Source organism: Dysidea avara, chromosome 9, assembly GCF_963678975.1.
Source record: "Dysidea avara chromosome 9, odDysAvar1.4, whole genome shotgun sequence".
Taxonomy (NCBI): Eukaryota; Metazoa; Porifera; class Demospongiae; order Dictyoceratida; family Dysideidae; genus Dysidea; species Dysidea avara.
In genome coordinates, this window is record NC_089280.1 from 33,609,310 (window position 1) to 33,630,275 (window position 20,966).

The 20,966-nt window shown below is 38.3% G+C and overlaps 2 protein-coding genes across 3 annotated transcripts in view; both read left to right on the top strand.

Annotated features, from left to right (window-relative positions):
• Positions 1-11,170, top strand: part of LOC136267689 (adhesion G-protein coupled receptor V1-like) — a 107,090-nt gene extending 95,920 nt beyond the window's left edge. Inside the window, exons 14-29 of the mRNA XM_066062837.1 lie at positions 3,227-3,364; positions 3,424-3,630; positions 3,692-3,829; positions 3,874-4,074; positions 5,010-5,153; positions 5,213-5,416; positions 5,465-5,605; positions 5,653-5,856; positions 9,567-9,707; positions 9,752-9,961; positions 10,014-10,163; positions 10,213-10,422; positions 10,469-10,615; positions 10,668-10,883; positions 10,937-11,075; positions 11,131-11,170. Coding sequence (XP_065918909.1) covers positions 3,227-3,364; positions 3,424-3,630; positions 3,692-3,829; positions 3,874-4,074; positions 5,010-5,153; positions 5,213-5,416; positions 5,465-5,605; positions 5,653-5,856; positions 9,567-9,707; positions 9,752-9,961; positions 10,014-10,163; positions 10,213-10,422; positions 10,469-10,615; positions 10,668-10,883; positions 10,937-11,075; positions 11,131-11,170 — 2,630 coding nt within the window. The remainder of the gene's footprint in view (positions 1-3,226; positions 3,365-3,423; positions 3,631-3,691; positions 3,830-3,873; positions 4,075-5,009; positions 5,154-5,212; positions 5,417-5,464; positions 5,606-5,652; positions 5,857-9,566; positions 9,708-9,751; positions 9,962-10,013; positions 10,164-10,212; positions 10,423-10,468; positions 10,616-10,667; positions 10,884-10,936; positions 11,076-11,130) is intronic.
• Positions 11,139-20,966, top strand: part of LOC136266168 (uncharacterized) — an 82,566-nt gene continuing 72,738 nt past the window's right edge. For both annotated transcript variants that reach the window (XM_066061158.1, XM_066061159.1), the window contains exons 1-5: positions 11,139-11,337; positions 11,384-11,521; positions 11,571-11,780; positions 16,589-16,732; positions 16,787-16,993. In XM_066061158.1, coding sequence (XP_065917230.1) covers positions 11,187-11,337; positions 11,384-11,521; positions 11,571-11,780; positions 16,589-16,732; positions 16,787-16,993 — 850 coding nt within the window. In that variant the 5' untranslated portion in view covers positions 11,139-11,186. The remainder of the gene's footprint in view (positions 11,338-11,383; positions 11,522-11,570; positions 11,781-16,588; positions 16,733-16,786; positions 16,994-20,966) is intronic.

Consider the following 20,966-nt stretch of genomic DNA (forward strand, 5'->3'; position numbering starts at 1 on the left):
AGGTTCCATCTCCTTTATCAATGACTATAGTCAACAACGTGTCAGTGAATGGATTGCTGGGGTATCACGTTTGTCATATTTTGCTAACACCCAGCCTCATGCCTCATATTCTGAATTCACTCATGGATACGTTTCTAAGTGGAACTACTATTTTCGCACCAATTCAGGTATCTCAGCCTTGCTTTCTCCACTTGAATCAGCTGTGCATAATCATCTACTTTCAAAGTTGGTTCCCCATGCTGTTAGTGACATAGAACGAGAGTTGTTTTCCTTTCCTGTGCGCTTTGGTGTACTTGGGATCTGTAACCCTGTGTCAACTTCTGAGGAACAGTATGGTTTTTCCAGAGCACTTTTACAGGGCTTTGTTGATTTAGTCTTATCCCAAAAATCAGCCTTGTGTCCAGATGTGATCCATCATCAGAATGACCTCTTTCGCCATCTTTCTATCCTTAGAGAACAGTCTTTGTCTGCCCAGCTGCAATCAACCATCTCTAATTGTCCCCCTCCAGATGGAGCCTCACTTACATGCCCTGTCTGGTGAGGTTATCCATCACTGTTCAGCTGTGCTTGATGATAATACCACCTTTGCGCTGGGCTATTGAGTGCTGCATGGAGAGGGGGGCCTCTTCCTGGCTGTCTGCACTTCCATTGGAGCAGTATGGTTTCACCCTTCATAAAGGTGAATTCATTGATGCTGTCTGTTTACGTTATGGCTTTACACCATCATTGTTATCATTGCACTGTGTGTGTGGTAAGGATTTTACCTTGTCTCAGCCCTTAGCTGCCCACATGGTGCCTTTCCAATTATCCGGCATAATGAAGTACGAGATTTGACTGCTAATTTGATGACAGAAGTGTGCCATGATGGAGCATGGCAGCTTTACCCCATTAGTTTTTCCTCCTCCGGTGGAATGGGGAAAGCAGCCACTACCACCTATAAGCATCTGGCTCAATTACTCAGTGAGACCCCATATTCAGTGGTGATGGGCTGGATCCATTGCAGTTTGGGGTTCTCCTTGCTTCGCTCCTCCATCATGTGCATACGTGGTTCTCAATCACGCTCTAAGCATCCTGGTGTGCCCCTGGCTATAGATCTCATCGTTGCAGAGTGGCATCTACCAGTTCACTAACATTCCCTGGGCTTCTGTAGGTTCTTTTAGGTGTCTTTTCTGTAGGTAAATTATTTCTTTTCCTTTTTATGTTTTTCTTCTAGTTTGTTTTCCATAGAGACGTGTAGGTGGAAGGGAGTGCCATTAGGGCCAGAGGAAAAAAAATTTAATTTTCAGCTCGTTCCTTCAAGGGGTTTACCCTGTTGGCGTGACAGACCTTCGACCTTATTTTACACTAATAATCGGTCATAACTCCGTGAATGTTCATTGGATTCCTACCAAACTTAGTACTTTTTTTTGAATGACTAATGAATAAATACAAAGTGAAAAACAAGAACAAACACTATATGACAGTCACCATTTAGAAAGCTGGCAATTTAGTCTCAACCTGGATAAGATCAATTGGTGTTGTTTCTCCTAACGAATGACCAAAGCGGCCCTTTGAGGACCTAGATCCCCTTAAACATCTGATTGCAGACCTAAGAAGTGAGAAGGACAAGCAGCACCGCACCCATCCCATTAAGCTGCATAATTTGTGTCCCACTTGTCAGATAGCAGGGATGCAAGGTGCTTGTAAAAAGCTGTTGCTTCAGCAGCCATTCCTCCTGTGGCTGAGAAAATTAAAGGAGTAAAGGAACTGTGTTCAACTTCACAGATACGAGCTTCATACAGACGTTTCTTACTCAATTCATGTTTTCTGTAAATGCTCTTGGCATTGGTGGTTTGATTACTTGGAACGTGAGGATTGAAAACTTTTACGTCAATGTAGATTTTCTCACAGCAACCACCCCAAAAACCGTTTGCTGAAATGTCAAGACAAGCTCCATCTTCGGTGTCTGAAGAAGCTAAAATAAACTGCTTATCAGTGACTGGTTGGGCTCCACTTCAACCTCATGACAGACCTCTGTAAGTAAACTAGCTGTCAAATCCCAAATTTCATTATGGCGAATTGATGGAAAGCCACCCTTGGGGCATGTAAAAGAATGTTCAACAGAAAACTTTGTGCCACAGGCACAATGTTGAGAGAGCCTGAATCCCAGCCATATCTGAGAGCAACTGCATCCGGTTTTGTGTAGGCTGAACTTGTGTTCCTGCAATGGCAGAACAGTTAGCCAGTTCGAAGCTCCTTTTTCAGATGCCAATTCAATAGATTTCTTCAACCTAGAACTGGCTCCATATAATAAACTTGCTTTGTTGGAAGACGTTGCAGAGAATTTCAAGCGATAAGTTTCTTTTTTGACGAAAAATTGTTCACCTCAAATGTCATTGGAGGAGGTACCAGTCTGAGATAATAGAATTGATTGCAAAGGCTTGGTAAGTTTATTGGAGGCAGAAAACTCAAAGGCACACATTTTGATGGGGCTGATAATACCCAAACTTGGTACTGAGATTCGCCTTAATGAGCCCTTTAAGTATACCGAATTTCAGCTTGATCAGAATATGAGTTTGCATTTTATGGCAGATTTTGTAAAGTGTATGAAAAGAAGTAGAAGAAAAAAAAACAAAGAAAAACAACCCAAACTTTGGCCGCTCGTATTTCGGAAATGGCTGAAGCAATTTTCTTCAAAGTTGGAATGTGGACTCCCTTACCTAGCTGGCACTTCTGTAGCAAATTTGGTTTCAATCGGATAAGGGATCACGGAGCTAAAATGGTGTGAAAATCGCATTTTCTTTTTTTCTGTTAATATACTCACGGTGTGGTGCGCCGGCTTCTTGGGCCACACACACACTACCGTGTGTCTTGATATATACTGCCAACAACCATCAGTATGTTTTGGATAAATGTAGTGTACTCTATGCATGGTTACCTTGTCAATAATTATACAAAGACCAATGGGAAATGAATGATCGCAGACATACATCTTTTGGTATACAGAAACTAGAGGAGATATTTGAGACATTAAACAGTGATTGTATTCACACTTAGTTAATGAAGTAACAAATTTTATGCTTACAGTAAATTTCTTTATTTCGGGATACCCATAGCTGCTGCATTGCAGGGCTGCTGCATTGCAAGTGCACACCTGATGTGTAACATGTGAAAATGTATAAAGTTGTTTACAAGTAAATGTTGTATAAAGATAAAGTTGTTTACAAGTAAATGTTTTCTTTTCAAGCTATCACTATCACCTTCAATCAGTCAATATACAGTGTTAATGAAGGTGATGGACCAGCACAACCTGTACTAGTTCTCAGTAACCCATCATCAACTAATATTACTGTACAAGTGTCCACCACTAATGGATCAGCTAATGGTGAGTATTTGAGTATTTAATTATTTAATGAAAATGTATAACTGATTGTTGATAAGTAGGCACTGATTATGAAGCTGGACCATATGCTGTCACATTTCCTGTTGGAGTGATCAGTGTTCCATTCGATATTCCAATAACTAATGATACTTTATTAGAAGGAAATGAATCATTCACAATAACTATTACAAACAGTTTATTACCGAAAGGAGTAACTGTTAAACATGGTGGTCATGATCAGGCTAATGTAACTATAATAGACACCACTAGTAAGTCACTGTAACCGTTCCATAACTAAATTATTTATTATTTTATGATTTTTGTTCCCAGCTTCTACTGTGACTTTCACTCAGTCAGCATACAGTGTTAATGAAAGTGATGGAAACATTGACATTACACTACATCACAGTAATCCATCATCAATTAACATTACATTAATTGTGAATAGTAATAGTGTTACTGCTGATAGTAAGTAACTAACTACTTCTATCAGTTATTGTACAATTATGTAGGTAATGACTACAATCCTGGACCAAACACTGTTACAATTCTTGCTGGGGCTGCTATGAGGGACTTTACATTTAGTGTTACAATAACTAATGATAATATTCGTGAAATGTCAGAAACATTTAATCTTATTATTGATCCATCATCACTACCCAATGGTGTTACTAGTAGTAATAATGTTACTGTAACTATACTGGACCAGGATGGTGAGTGAGGTGAACAAAACAATTGGTACTGTATAGGTTTGCCTCGTGCAATTTTGACTGTTACTCGTACAATTATTCCCTCAAATGTGCCTTCTAACACATATTGATGACCCTCCATGCTTTGTTGTGAACATCTATTCAGTTCTGTGTGGCCATTAACCTCTTACTGGTTGTTGTGTTATTCTGTTGGCACTTAAAAAGGCTCCTTGATCTGATTAGATACTTATGGTATTATTTTTTGTTGCCTAGTATTGTCAGTTTAATTGATTGGCAATTTATAATATCACTTTATTATTGTACTTAAAAGGCTTCTGTGATGCTGAGCTGTTTTACAGTGCAATTACAAAAATAAACCATGTGATTTGGGATTAATTGCACTCCTTTTATTGGTGCAAATGTATATATGGTAAACTAAATTACTATGTGATTAATTAATATATAAATGAATGCTAAAATTGAGGATCCAAATATTGAAATGAAAAACCCAAAACAATGCGAATGTTTCAAATAATTAAACTCACAACCAAAGTTTTTACTTTATTGTAATAAGTAAACACTTAGCTATCTTTTGGGAATCATAAGCACTTACTGTTGAAATACTGCTCATTACAGATAGTAAAGGATAATATTATTATCAACAAATTTACACCTGGCACATGTAGCTCTTCTGGCTTACATATGCCTGACTATAGACATAAGGGTATAAAGTAATTGTAAATAATAGTGAAGTACAGGTTTATCCCTGTAAACAACTTTACACCTGACACGTGTCATACTCTGTGACCTGATTATAGACATTGGGTGCCTGCCAACAACTTTTGAAGGTTTTGATTTTGAATTTGAATACTCTTGAATGAATAAATGAATTTTCGTACGTTTGTTTGTTCACATTACTAATAATATCTGTTTGTATGTATTTTGTTCACATTTAACAGTTATAAGAGTTTGGTTTAGAAAGCCAATGTTTGAAATCAGAGAGAAAAGTAGACAAAACGAGATCTCTGTAGATCTTCTCCTCAGTAGCTCATCATCAGACAATATTACCATACTAGTTCAAAACAATAATATAACTGCATTTGGTAAGAATTTCATACTTTAAAGACTATAATATATGTAGCAACTATATTATGTACTATAGAAACTTTGGATTATGAGGCTGGGCCGTATAATGTGTCATTTCCAGCTGGAAAGAAGAAAGCATCATTTGCTGTTCCTATAATGGATGATAAAATAATGGAGAGTAATGAAAAATTTCAACTTAGTATTATTTCTAACTCACTACCTGATCGTGTCATTGTTACTGATTACAGTAATACCATAGTAACCATTACAGATAATGATGGTGGGTCATATTGATGCACTGGTTTGTTTAAGTACTAATTGTATTTAGATATCACTGTCACCTTCATTCTGTCAAAATACAGTGTTAATGAAGATGATGGATTAGTACAACCTGTACTAATTCTCAGTAACCCATCATCAACTGATATTACTGTACAAGTTAGTGATAAGGACAACCATGATGCTACTAGTGAGTTATTATGTTATACTTATCACATGTGTATCACTGTTTTGCAGGAGGTATTGATTATGATTCTGGACCATACACCATCATGTTTCCTACTGGAGAAAGAAGGGTTCCATTTAATGTTACAATCAATGGCGACAGTATACTAGAAGGAAATGAAAAGTTCTTATTAATTATAAATGATTCCCTACCCAGACGGGTTACTGTTGGTAAACAGAAATATCAAACTGAAGTCACCATAGTGGATAATGACAGTATGTATAATCTATATAGTCCAAGCCATAAAATGGGTGCGGCTTTCAAAAGCCAAAGTTGTGAAAGCAACGGTACCAACCAAGAAATGGCTGCAATGATGTTAATGCTAATAATGGCTGTGTGTATTATTGAAATGTATTGACATTAACATCTTTGCAGCAATTGCTTGACTGTCACCTTTGATTTCACAACTTTACTTAACAACTGTTTTCATCCAGGCTTTTGAAATCCACATCCTTTTTAAAGCTTGGCTGTTTTGCATGACTTTCTCATTTTAAATGCCCCATAACCAGTCATAAACTGACTTGAACCTGCAATTTCTTCTTATTTACAGATAACGATGATGGTTATGGAAGGCATAAGTTACAATAGTATTGCACTGCAGACTTTATTTGATTATTTGTTAAAATGCTCTAATAGAGTGCACATTTTTGAGGACTTTTAATAGAACACACACATAGTGTACAATCAAGATTTTCCATTGTTAGGTATATGAAAGATAAACTAGAATTTTCATTGGTAAGGTAGAAATTAAGTAAGCTGGTCAGCTAACCGTAGTAAGCAGCTTGCATCGCTTGACATTAGAGAACTTTCATATTATATAACACCTACAGTAATAGTCTACAGTACAAAGAAATTTTAGCCTTTTCATGCTCTTCAAAGCAGTCACAATTAAGATGCACCTCATCTAAGTAGTGACATCAATTGTACAGATAGTGTATTGGGCATGCGACCCTGTTTCCAATCCCTATTAAGAATTGTGTATAGTTGTATACCTATAGTTTAACACAACCTAAAATCCTATAAGAAAGTGACGTAAGACAAAACAAATGTCTGGAAATACAGCCCATTTTAACTCCACAACCAATCCAGATATGCCATGTAGGGTTGTCAGACCAGGGAAAGTTGTGAAGTGTTTTTTTGATTTATCCATACGAATAAGGAGAAATTAGGATTTTAAGTTTGATTAGAGATCATAGCAAAAAGGTAGTGAAAAAAAGGAGGTTGCTTACACCTGCAGGTGGATATTGAATCCCTAATTCATCTATTACCACGACTAAATTAGTGATTAAATGTCCGTTAGTATACCTGCAGGTGTAGGCAACCTTTCTTGCTTTCCTACTTTTTCACTACGATCCTTAATCAAAATTTAAATTCTAGTAGTTCCTTGTATTTGTTTGTTTAATTTAACATTAACTACGACTAGTAAACCCATGAATACCATCTCAGACGAAAGAATTGTGGCAAAATTACTGTTATCATGTGAGGACATTACATATCATTTTACAAATGTAGAACACTTTAAGAACCGCCTTTGCAATAAATCTAGTCACTATAGAAAATATGGACTATTTCTATTACTAGTCCAAATATGGGGAACCCATCACATGCTAACTACCATGAATCAACACCTTGTGCTGTCAGCAAAGATAAATGGGATATAAAGGAGGGCACAGGTAAGTCCGTGGTGCATTGTACATACTGTGGTATGCCTGTCAGGCTAAAGCAACATCAAAAGGTGGAAAACCCATAGTCTTAGCCATTATTGAGTTATGTTTGTCTGAAAGCATTTATTTAATTTAATAAGTAAGAAAATAGGTCAGTTAGTCAGTAGAAGATTCTATTTATAGCAGCCAAAATACCCTAACATAACACTCAAACATATACAGGTACACAACTAGCTTGAAAGCTTTAGTGAATTCCTTCCTGTTTAACATTTTTGGGTGGCTAAAGTATTGATAGGTACAGTGGCAATGGATACTATGATTAGAATTTTTGTTGTCCTCCTGGCAAATTAAAATTGGCTGGACAGTTGCCTAAACTGGCTGTCATGCCTGCAGGGCAAACTGCTTATGAGAATAAGTTGAAAATAGTTCTGTAAATAGTCCACCAGTCATTACTCATGCTTCTGGATAATTTGGAAGTAAAGCCAACCATGATGATGCTTTATTGAGGTGTTTTTTTTTAAACTCCTAGGGTTGTCTTATTACTGTATCTTGTATAGGCCCTGCCTTCTGCAAACACTTACCATACAGTATGGTAGTAACTGTATTATTATAAGGGATCATGAATGTTTGCACTTTCTCACAAAAGAAATTGGCCAGAAACCAGCCTCATAATACCTTTATATTGCCTTGATAGTATGGTTAGGTACAACCAAACCCAAAGGTGTCTTTGGTACGGCCCTAAATGCTTCCAATAAGTTGCTACAAACTTTATTAAAATATTTAATATAAGAATGTTAATTTCAAATAAGGATCATAGAAAAAAGTATGGAAACAAGGGAGGTCACCTACACCTGCAGATATACTAGTGGATATTTAATCCATTCAGTAAGCGCACATATATATATATTTAAGCGCATATTACCTATTAAACACATAACTGTTTCTCATACTTAGTCATTGTTGATAAGCGCATGTGGACAAACGTGAAACTCCAACATGAGACAACGTTATACAAGAGAAAAATGCTAGAGATTTGCAAATAGTGTATAGCACGAAATTTCATGAAGTGCAAAGCCAAAATACGTGCCTTTACTATACTTACCAAACAAAGCAGTCTTCTGTAGTATGCTCCACATGAAGGATTCAGTGCACAAATACTGGACTCAAAATATTGGTACATGTAATGACCACCATTCACACCACCCCAAGAGCATAGTAATCACAATGAGGTTTATTTATTAGGTGCATGCGCTTAACAATTGTATGTTAATCACAATATTTTTTTTGCGAACTTTTAGTAGGCGCATGCATCTAACCACCAGACTCTATGGTAGTATACATGTCTGCTGGTGTAGGTTACCTCCCTTGTTTCCCTACTTTTTTCTATGATTTCTAATCAAATTTATATCCTTATTTTCTTACACTTGTTTATTTACCTTTTTTGTAACATTATTGTGACTGGTGAACCTGTGCATGCCACGTCAAAGATAAGATGGCAATATTTTCAAGTGAATACACTTCCCAACTATCAGTTACTGACTAAAAACAGAAGTGGCCATTATGCTTCACTTTCAGCTATGTTCAGCAGTGTTACAAATGAAGAACAGTGGGTGAAGTGCCTCTGCAATAAATCCAGTCACAACAGAAAGTACATACAATTTCCTTTTAAAAACATAGGGAAACCATTGTACTACTGCGAATCAACAGCTTGGGCTGTCAGCAAAAAAGTGCAGAAACTAAAGGTATTTATATGAAATTGTTGATGTGGAGTAGCTTTATGCAAAAATAATTATAGTAATAAATCTACTTTCTTTATAATCTACTATTTTCTAGTAGTCTGCATTGATGAAGAGCTGCATGTAAGGATCAGTGTTTAGTTATGCATGATTGTAAAATAAATTGTCATATAAAATGGCATACAAATGACCAAGTACATTTAATCAGTAAAAAGTCCTAGCAGGCCATATAGCTAAGTACACCCAAGGGTTAGTGCTGCAGACGCAAGTTATCATAGTCAGCAATAACTGTGGAGGATCATTCTTAATGGTTACACGTGGTGTCTGTTCTATTAGAGTATTTGACTGATTACTCTATTAAAGCATCTTGATCTTTCGTATAATTAATTTTGTGTGTGGGGGTGAGGGAAACATGCCCCTGTGCTCCCTCTGGATCTACCACTGTTGTTAATTTTTTAATAGCTATTGCAAATAATAGCCAATTATCATGATCAACTACGTTGTCACTATAATGTTTTGTTGCAGTGCTGGTAGTACAGTTTTCATCTACCAATTTTAATGGATCAGAATTATCTGAAGAAGTGTTAGCTACAATCATTATGTCAGGAGGAATAGCTGATACAAAAATAACCATAAATATCAATTTGAATGGAATAAATGGAACAGGTAAACCTTATATTATATAAACACTTAATTACCATGCCTTTTAGAGGATAATGATTTCACCTCTACTCCTCTCATTGCTACAATTCCTGCTGGAGCCACTACCACTACAGTGAGAGTACCAGTGATGAGTGATAACATTGTTGAGGGAGATGAGATATTTAGTATGAGCTTAAATGTACCATCATCACTTGGTCCTGGAATAGTAGCTGGTTCTGTTACTAATGCAACTGGAATAATAATAGACTCTACTACTGGTTTGTGACATTTCAATCATTCACAAATAATATTATACAGATTATTTTGCAGGTATAAAAGTGATGTTCTTACAAGAAGAATTCACTGCTTCAGAGGGTTCAGGATTTACACTGGTAAAATTGGAATTAGTTGGAGGAACATCCAGCAGACCATTTAATGTCACTGTTACTCCATTAGAACAGTCACCAGTGTCAGCTGAAGGTAATAGTGTGTATGATAATGTGTTGATTGAAGAGTGTTTGACTAACAGGTGGTGTTGACTTTAACAATACTCCACTAACTGCTACATTTGGTAGTGGGATGACAACTAGTAATGTTAGTGTACCAGTAGTGGATGATATGTTAGCAGAAGGAAGAAATGAAACATTTGATTTGATGTTAAGTGTATCATCACCACTTGGTCCAGCAATAACAGCAGGTGGTAGAGATAGAGCAATAGGAGTTATCATTGATACTACCAGTGAGTGTATAAAGTGTTATTAGAATATGAGTAATGTGTTGTGTAGTGTTGGTAGTGGAGTTTGGATCAGAGGAGTTTGTTGGTTCAGAGTCATCAAGACATGTAGAAGTTGTAGTAATAATATCAGGAGGATCATCTATCACACCAATAGAACTAAACGTTAATCCAATGCTTAGAAAAATGTCAGCAAAAGGTGAAGGATATGTTAACATTTAACACAATGTATGACCTAGTGTCTGTAATAGGATCTGGATCACATGATGACTTTAACACAAAACCGGTCAATGTATTGTTTGGTGTTAGAGACATGAGTACAAAAAGAGTTAATGTATCAGTTACTTGTGATAGCTTATTGGAAAATGATGAAGAATTTGATATTACATTATCACTAAAAAGTAATAATAATTCTTTAGTGAATACAGGGAGAGGCAGTTCTATAGGAAGGATCATAGATAGTACCGGTCAGTAATGAAACTGCTATACTATAGTTAGTGTAGGTGATAATATTATACAGTTGAAGTGAACTTTAGCAAGTCGTCATATGAAGTAAGGGAAAACAATGATGAAGTTACGATAATGTTAGTGCTGAATCGACCATCATCCAAACCATTTGATGTGATGATTAGTGTAATGGATGAGACTACTGAAAGTAAGTGTTATTGTGTAATGTATATTGAATTTCTGGACTGTAATTGTCTTTCCATGTAGGAGAAAGGGATTACAACATCTCAAGAACTATCACTGTTAATGTACCAGCTAATGAGATGTCAACATCATTCACTATAAACATCACTGATGACAACATTGGAGAATGTGATGAAACATTTACACTAACACTTAGTGTTCCATCCTCACCTTGTGGAGTTATTAGTGGAAGTGTTGATACTAGTGAAGTGATGATAAGAGATGATGATGGTAGGAGAAGTGTTAGTGATTATGTTGTGTTATTACTGACCAACAGGTGTAATGTTGTTATTTGACCGATCGCAATATTCTATTGAAGAGAACACAACTCCATTATCAGTTGGTCTAATACTAAACAGGACAACCTCTGAAGATGTTATAGTAGAAGTTAGTGTGAATAATGGATCAGCCAAAGGTATTAGTTATTATTGTTGATGTAAAAATTGAGAGATATTCTACTACAGCTGGTATTGACTATGATAGACCAGGAGCTCCACTAGTGTTTAATGTGACTATTAGTAGTGGAATGACATCATCATTTGATGTGAATATCATTGATAATTTTGATAAAGATGGAAATAAGAATTTCTTCATCACTATTAGACTAATATCAACTTGTTTACCAATAACCATCAGGTCTGATACTATCAGTGTGACTATCATTGATGATGAAGGTAAACACAATCAATGTACTCACTGACTTGTACAAATAGTAGCACACCATAGCATTCTGTCTTCAGCACTGTATGTAGTGCCTTATTACCCACCATTATCAATGGTTGAGGTAAGTGTGTGGGGGTCCCATCTACCTAGTAGAAAACCTTATGGGCAGTTTGTTTAGCACTTTACTAAATAGTATATGTAACTTGCAAGCTAATCTATTTTTATGTCATAGCCCAAACGATCTGATAAAATCTGCAACAAACCAATGCTTGTTTGTTGAACTACCATAAAAGTTAGACTACCCCACAAAAAGTAGTAATTCCTGGTTATATGCCTTTGCATCCAAGTACATATCAAGACATACAGTAGTGTGTCATGCGGCCAAGAGCCACACCATGAGTATTTTGACAGGAAGAAAGAAACAGCGTTTTCATGTGTGCATAGCTCCATGGTCCCTTCTCCAAAGCACACCCTTTTTGCTGTCCACCAGTTAGGGTAAGCCACACAGCAAATTTGATTTTGCAACAACTTTTGCGAAATAGGGCATTCAAAGCTCTGATTTACTTTTTGTTTTTTTCTACAGGAGCTTCAATTTCTTTTCACACACTCTGCAAAAATTGTGACCAGAAAAACCCAACACAATCACACATTTTTCAAATTCTTGTTTATTAAATATTTATAATTTACTTACCAAATGTATGTTCTGACAACGTTTCAGCCTCATGTGCCAATTACTTTGAGAGTTATAGTCCTACAAAGTGGCAACAACATAACGGTCAATTAGTACAGCAAGTATAGGGAAAATAAATTACAGGCACTTACTAAAATGACAGTAACTGTGCAAACAGAATGCTGTACGGAAGTGACATTGTGTTCACCATGAATAAGGGAATCAGTGACTGGTTAAGTTTTTCTTGTAGCACCTTTCTTCACTACATACAAAGGCGAAGTCACTGAAGAAAAATCGATCGCATACTACAATATCGTTTTAATGTGACATAAACGAATGCCCATACCTTGCGTATCCTTAGGTCCACTGCAACGAAACAAATTTTTCAAGCTTCTCTGGAGTAAACAAATAAGATGATACCAGGTTTTTATTGTTAGAGCCTTTGTTCACTAAAAACAAAGTGTTCAGAAAAATTACAGAATTGTTTTACCAATATGCAAGTATTTAGCTTGCACAATTGTGTCAGGTTCTGGCAGATCTGGTCACAATTGTTATAAAATGTAAGCATGTAATTTGATTACCTTGATGTTTTGCACAAATGAAGAGCATATAAAGGCAAATTCACATACCAAATGTGATGAATATGCAAGGAGTTTTGAGCATTTATTTATTCATGTAAAAAAGATCAAACTTCTGTCATGGATACAAGGTAAACGGAGTATAAGAATTACTTGAAAATTTGTGTGTACATAATTATAGACTAATCATCGTAACAGTGCCTTTTGATAGTTTGATTAGCAATAGAGTTACAGCTACAAAGTTATAAAGCAAAAACCAAACAAGTGTAAAATTGTGTGATCAGGACACTCTAATAGAGCAGTCACCATGGGGTAAAAAGGTGCACAAAAAATATCAGAAAAAACTTACCAGTATTCAAACCAGGGACCTCCATACCTAACACCTGCATCCTTAACCAATGAACCACTGCTATCTTGGCTGATCACCTCACTTATCGTTATAGATGAAAATTCTATTTTAAATCTGCTTATTAATAAACGTTTGTAATTTCATAAATCTACCAATAGAAGTACTAGATTGTTCTAAATCATTCTATGTATGTTCTATTAGTTATAAGCACTATAATAAAGTATTACAATAATATACCAAAATTAATATTGATGAATACAATGCATGTATAAGTCTGTCTTCAATAATCATCATTGTGTCTGTATATAAAAGAAGAAATGTGAATAAAAACAAGCCACAAAGTCAGCCATTGGCTGATTTTTGGGGCCTTATAAAGTACAAAAAGAAGTGAAATCCACACAAACAAAAAAAACAGGCAAGCTATGAAAAAACAGTGTGACCTTAAAAGCCTGGGTGAAAAAAAAGTTGTGAAATCAAAGGTGGTGGCCAAGAAATGGCTGCAATGATGTTAATGCTAATAAATTTTAACAATGGCTATTGTCATAATGATGTAGTATTCCATTAGAGTACCACTTCAGTATATTCATGACTAATAAAGTAAGTACTTCAGAGTATATACTCATTTTATATTCGTTGTTGTTTTATAGACACTTGGCATGATGTCACTTATGCATTATAGCACTGGGTGTGGTCAAGGGTTAATAATAGTGGAGGGAGAGTGTCTAATACTGCATGGGCTTGTAAAAAATGATCCTGAGAAATTCAAAGGGATTCCTTCAGATGTGTAAAATGTTTACTCAGGCAGAACATGGAAATGTGATGATTGCACACTGAGAGAATAAAGAAATATGATGATTGAAACGATCTTCACCTATGGAGAATACTACAAATTACAGAGTTTTACAGAAAGAATTCCTTTGAATTTCTCAGGATCATTTTTTACAGGCCTATGCAGTGTTATACACTCTCCCTCCACTATGATTAACTCTTGGTGTGGTGCTTAATTGATTTGGCCATTAACACTGTAAACATATTCAATACTTTAATTTATTCATAGCTGGTAAAGTAAGTATTTAAAACATAATGAGCTCACATTATGGCTTTCTGTATTTAATTGTGCTATCTGCATGGTCATGTCAATTTGGCCTTGTCATTCTTATGTATGCTATCCACAATAGAATTCATCTGGTCCCATATAATGCACTCATGAAGCATTTCTATAGTTTCCCACACTTGAAGGTGAGTCACCCTATTACTTCCCTCTTTGTTTTTCCATTCCCCATTTTGCAGCACTCTACTAGGAATCGACCAATTCTTGGTCTTCCTCTGGTGTTAGGAAGCCTGGTCCAGCCTGGTGGACCAGGCTTCGCTCCATGCTTCACTCGTCCAGAAATTCTGTCCTTTAGTGTAGTTCGTGGCACGTCAAATTGTTCTGCAGCTTTATTCACCCCCATCTCCTTTGAAATAACCACATTCATTGCTTTAGCCATAGATTCAGGGTCCCACAGTTTGCGGCGTTTAACAGCACCAAGATACTGTACTTCGGATATTTTATTTCTTGACTTCCATTCTTTCTTAGCAGTAGATGTTCGCTTACACTTAGGCATTGGATTACGCCAGACTAGACAGCAACAAAGGTCTTGAAGTTGGTCTATAGATAACCTTCCCATATAATTGCATATTTATTCGTATACTGACTGGTCGATAATAGGTGTGGTATCCTGTTTGATAATAGGTAGTGGTCGATAACCAATGAGTTACGCTATGGAGCTAAAAGTTTGCATGAATTGTAAGCACCACAAGTACTACAAACACACCAAGTTTCGTAAAAATCCAAGAGGTGACCCTAAATTCCTATGACCCATATGACAGATATAGCCAAATAACTACTGCACTTATGTGGGTTGTTGGTTGAAATGTTTAGTCTACATGTTGATTGCCTTTATCCCTTACAAGGAAGATAAATGTATTAGCAATCAAGCAACATAAATCCATTGCAGCTATTCTCATATGGTGGGACTTGCTAAGGCTTTCCCCAATTATAACAACAATCATTAAAATAAATCTGCAATACAACACAATTAACATTAATTTTGCCTTCAGTAATCATCACTGTGTCTGTAAATAAGAAATGTGAGTAAAATACCAGCCTTGGGGCCATAAAGGAACTAAAATCCACACAAACACAGCCAATCTTTGAAGAAGGGTGCAGCATTAAAAACTGGGTTACATTATCATGCAGTACAGTAGCACTGTATTTTCTGTGCTACAAAAAGTAAACGAACAAGTATAAGGAAAAATTTGGGAATTTTACAGGTTTTTGCAATTGAATTTGTCACCTTTGCAATTTACTTTGTCACGTTTGCAGTAGAGTTAGTCGCTTTTGCAGTAGAATTCATCCTGTTTGCAATTGAATTTGTCACTTTTGCATTAGAATTTATCCCATTTGCACAAGAATTTGTCTGTAACAAGATTGGCAGCTGCAGTAAACACAAAAGCAAGATGTGGCAGCTGCTTCGTGATCTTGTTGAAGTCCACCTTTTGTAAACAACTCTTTAAAATGTAATAATTCTTCTGCTACAGCTTCTTCAACAGCATTCGCAATTGTGCTTCACCATTGGCAATGGGTATGGCCACTCACGAACAAGTTAATTAACTCAAATGGCTTTGCATATAACCAGCTCAATATGAGCCCCGTTCCTGTAGTGTCTCAAGTAGTGTTCTCCATGGCAAAAATGATCCACCTTGTGATGAGCAGCTGGTTTATTGTGGTCAATATAATTATGATGAATTCTTGTGCAAATGCAATGAATTCTAATGCAAAAGCGAAATTGCAAACAGGACAACTTATGCTGCAAAAGCAATGAACTCTACTGCAAATGGGGCAAAGTCAATTGCAAAGGTGATGAATTTAATTACAAAAACCTGTAAGTTCAATTAGGGATCATAGAAAAATGTAGGGAAACAAGGTAGGTCTACCCTAATTTAGTCATGGGTTCCTCATACTTGTTAACATTTATCAGCATTAACATCATTGCAGCTATTCCTTGGCCACCACCATTAATTTCACAACTTGTCATCTAGGCTTTTGAGGGTAGCACCCTTTTTTCACAGCTTGGCTGTTTTTGTGTGGATATAACTTATCTACATCTTGGTGTACAGTGTATTTATATTGTAATCATTTAATAAACAAATTAATTAGTTGCTTGTTTTCCGTTTTAGTTTTAAGAGTGCAGTTTTCATCAAAAACATTCCTTGGGAAAGAATCATCATTGACTGTTAACATGAATGTCGTAATATTAGGAGGAGTTCCTGAAAGTGATAATGTTACAATTACTTTTACATTTAATAGTATTACTGCAACAGGTTAGCTACTATAGTGTTTCTAGTGCTTTGTAGGATAGAGTAATGATTGTGTAGCATTTTATGACTTTATGCCAACCCCCCTTACTGCTGTGATTCCTGTTGGAGCCACTAACACTACAGTGAGAGTACCAGTGATGAGTGATAATATTGTTGAGGGAGATGAGGTGTTTAGTATGAGCTTAAATGTACCATCATCACTTGGTCCTGGAATAGTAGCTGGTGCTATTAATAGAACAACTGGAATAATTGTGGACACTTCTAGTAAGCAATATGTGTTTTATATTAGAAACTCACTACACTAGCTAACACTCATCCACTTGTTAGTTACACTTGCGCACCATTCATTATTACTTAATCTTCACTTGTTGTTATACCATTTGCTTTCTGTGCTCTTTATAAAGCCTAAATAAAAGTAATGTGTGGATTTGAAATTGGTAGAGAATACCTTTCCAGGCCGACTTTAGTCAAACACTATTACAATTTCTTTGCTGAGGTTGCAGCTAATAGTTTCATATATGTGTAGCAGTTATACCACAGGCACTTGTGCTTTGCCTGGTGTTATGCACTTGCCCAAGGGCTGCACGAGGGCATGTGTGTATATACCAGGCAAGTACGAGTGCCTGTGGTATTGCTAATGTTATGTTGTTTAATCACGTACACATGTGGGAAGCTGTTGGTATGCTTCACGAGTGTGTTTATATTGGGCTATGTGAATTTGTGAAGGTTAATTATGCAGTAATTTACGTAGGTTAATTGAAGCTTCCAGAATCCACATGAGTGGGATATAGAGTAAGGCATGGCGGAAGCACACAATGGCTTGGCGCATGTGTGTGCTGATAGAAGATTATTCGTTTATGTGCGTTGTGTTGGTGGTGCTTCATTATGGCTGATGACGCAAGCAATCTTGGTGACACCGTAATCTCTACCGGCTCCACTCCTACCAGTAGCCTGACTTGTTCTGCAGTGGTACAGCCTGGTACAGCCGTAAGCTTCCCAACTCTCTCTGGTGGTGCTGCAGGCCGCCTTTCACCAGGCCACAGTGATTTGGGGCACAAGGGCGGCTGGGAATTGTACTAATTCGTCTGGTGTGTCCCCTGTTCTTTCAGGGACCAGGATGAGTGGGGGCTTGCCAGTAGTCATGGCCGCCCTACCAGCATACTGTGTTGAACCGGCACGGTGGGAGAGTGATCAGCGGTGTCCTTTCTTCATGCTGGTACTATGGTGGTTCCCTTCAGATAATTCATAGTCTGGGGTTGGTCTTTGGTAATTAGGTTAAGTGGAGGTGCATTGGCAACTAATAATGGAAGTAGTCAGCTTGGCTACTCATGGTTGTTGCCCCAGGAAGGCTGTTTGGTCATGCATAGGGTAGGGCTAAGGTCTTTTGGGGGGTTGAGTAGCTTTTAGGTCATCTCTTGGATAGGTGGGGTAACCAATATGCCGGGCATTACGTTTCGTCTACTTGTGTCCTTACGCAGGTTTGGTGTCAGTCAGGGGCAATCCCATTGGAACAATGCCTCAGTTGGAGACCAGGAGTAACCTCCCGATTGTATTCAACCCACTTTCAACCCAGCAATCAGCTCTACCATCTCATAATTGGACATCATCAATAGCTCACTCTGCTGAAAGGGTGTATGTTTGGGAGGTTACTCCTCCAGTGTCAATGAAATTGGCAGCAAAAATACGGCAAGGGGAGTTCACTGACATGGGAGAGCTGTTGATGGAGTTTTGGTCGCCCCCCGTGAGGAAGATCCAAAACAGGAGGCTAAACCATGGAGATCCAGGAAGGTGACTGACATCTTCACTTGGATCCAGTGCTTTACGACTTATGTCAGTGTGCTGGCACTCCAACAACCATGGAGAATACTTGAACTGATGGCTACATGGCCAATATTGTGCGAGTCAGTCAGGACTATGCTGGGTTGGCCTGAGTTTGCTATGGTGTGGTGTACCATCAGCAGGCAGCAGCAACTGGGATCAACAAATGGTCAGTGGTAAATCCAACTTTGTACACTACATGCTTCACAAGAGCTGAAAGGACTGAAACTTCCTGTTGCAAGCTGTATTTCGTGACATCCCACTCGGACCAGGAGTGTGCCCAACAGGGAGATCTGGATCCTGGGTTACCTGACCAGCTCAGAGCAGTGGAGTCAGTGATGCTGTCACTTTTGAATGGGACTTCTGCATCAAGCCGTCACCCACCTCCAGTGATTCAACCATTGGGGGAGATCTGCAGGCTGTGGAACAGTGGGATGTGTAGATTCCACAGTTGCTGTCACACTCACCTGTGTGAACTTTGCAGAGGAAAGCACCCAGCTATTGTCTGCCCCAGAAAGGGAGGCCAGCCAGGTCAGAATAGGCCACCTGGAAATCAAGGGAAGGAATTCTAGGCCCGCTTGTACTAGATAGCAAGTAGTCTCTGTTGGACTTTGACTTAAACCTCAGCTATCTGTTGCATTTGTATATTTTTCTTTTGTTTAATTTCTTTAGGGACCACACTGTTAGTATGATGCAATGATATACAAGAATGACTGTAAACCATGGTGGCTTGGCGGGGGCAGTACCTCACTTGGTGCCATTGGGTCATGCAGTGGCCCTCGTATGGATTCCCAATAGCATATCTGTATAGTCGGAGGTCACAGCCTTACGGCAGTTAAACGGTACTACATCTGGGGTGGGCGTTGTTGTCCATCCGGTGGTAACATTGTTAGCAGGCGTGCTGTAGGGGACTATTCCCAGAGGAAAGACTGGTTTGTACTACATTGTGTTCTGACCATGGCTTCCGTTCTCCCTACTTATAGGTTACTGTTACATGCGGGACCTGGCTCCATCGCCAGTATTTCTACCAATTCAGTTGAGGTATATTGTCTCTCCTCTTCAGTGGCAAGTGTGGGATTTATGGCTAGCAGGTCACCTGGACAGGCGGGTCTGGAACTACGTTGTGAGCAGTGTTCTCTATGGCTTCCGAATTGGCTTCAGCCCTCATCATAAAACCTGAGATCAGCAGGGGACCACCCGGTAGTGATCGATGAATACCTGAAAGCTAAGTGTAGAGTACTTGGCCCTTTTAATCCACATGATTTCCCTCAGGTCCAAATTAGCCCATATGGCGTCATCTCCAAAGGCAGATCCGGGAATTGGCATCTAATTGTGGATCTCTCTTCCACTCATGGTGAGAGTGTGAATGACGGAATTCTTGAGGCCTGGTGCTCACTGTCATACGTCAGCATGCAGGATGCTGCTCAGGCAATACGAAGATTCAGGCATGGCTCACTCATGGAGAAAGTGGCCATAGGAATGTGTCAATCCACCCGGATGGTAGGTGGTTGTTGGAAATGAAGTGGAGATGAGCCGTATATGTTGATACGGTGCTCCCCTTCACTCTTAGCTTGGTGCCTAAGATTTTCACAGCTCTTACAGATGCTGCGGAGTGGATGGTGAAGCAACAGGGCATTCTATTCTTGATTCACTACCTGGATGATTTCTTACTGGTTGACAGGCCAGGAATCACTGAATGCTCTGCCAGCTTGCAATGTCTACTGCAATCATTTGACAGGCTGGGGTTTCCCATTGCTTTAGATAAATTGGAAGGCCCTTCCACATGCCTTACCTTCCTTGCTTTGAAGTGGACTTGGTAGCAATGGCAGTGCACCTTAATTCTTCGAAGCTGATAGAACTGAAGCAGGAGGTAGACAGAGTCAATACGCTCTTGCCTAGTGATAGGTCATGCACCAAGAAAGACTTTGAGTCTCTCGTTGGGAGATTAGCTCACGCCAGCCAGGTGATTCAACCAGGAAAAACTTTTATGAGAAGCTTGTTTGAGCTTCTGGCCAGTTGGCATCACTGCAAGCCCTGGAACCTTATTCATTTGAATGTTGAAGCTCGGGCAGACCTCCTCTGGTGGAGCTCATTCATTTTGTCTTGGAATGACATTTCAATAATCCCTGGTATGGGGAGGAGGTTTTTTAGATTTGATCTGATTCCTCTGGTTCTTGGGGTTGTGAGGTGGTATGCAGGGACACCTTGGAATGGCTAGATACCATGGTCAGAAGCAGCTACAGCCATAGGGGGTCCCTCATTCCGGTGAGAGTATCACCTTTAAGGAATTGCTACCAGTGGTACTGGCTTGCTCCATTTTGGGGCTGTAAGTGAAGGGGCAACAGGGTTGTGTGTCATTGCAACAATGCTGGGGCAGTGGCGGCAATCAATTCAGGGTACAGTAAGTAGTTCCAAGTGA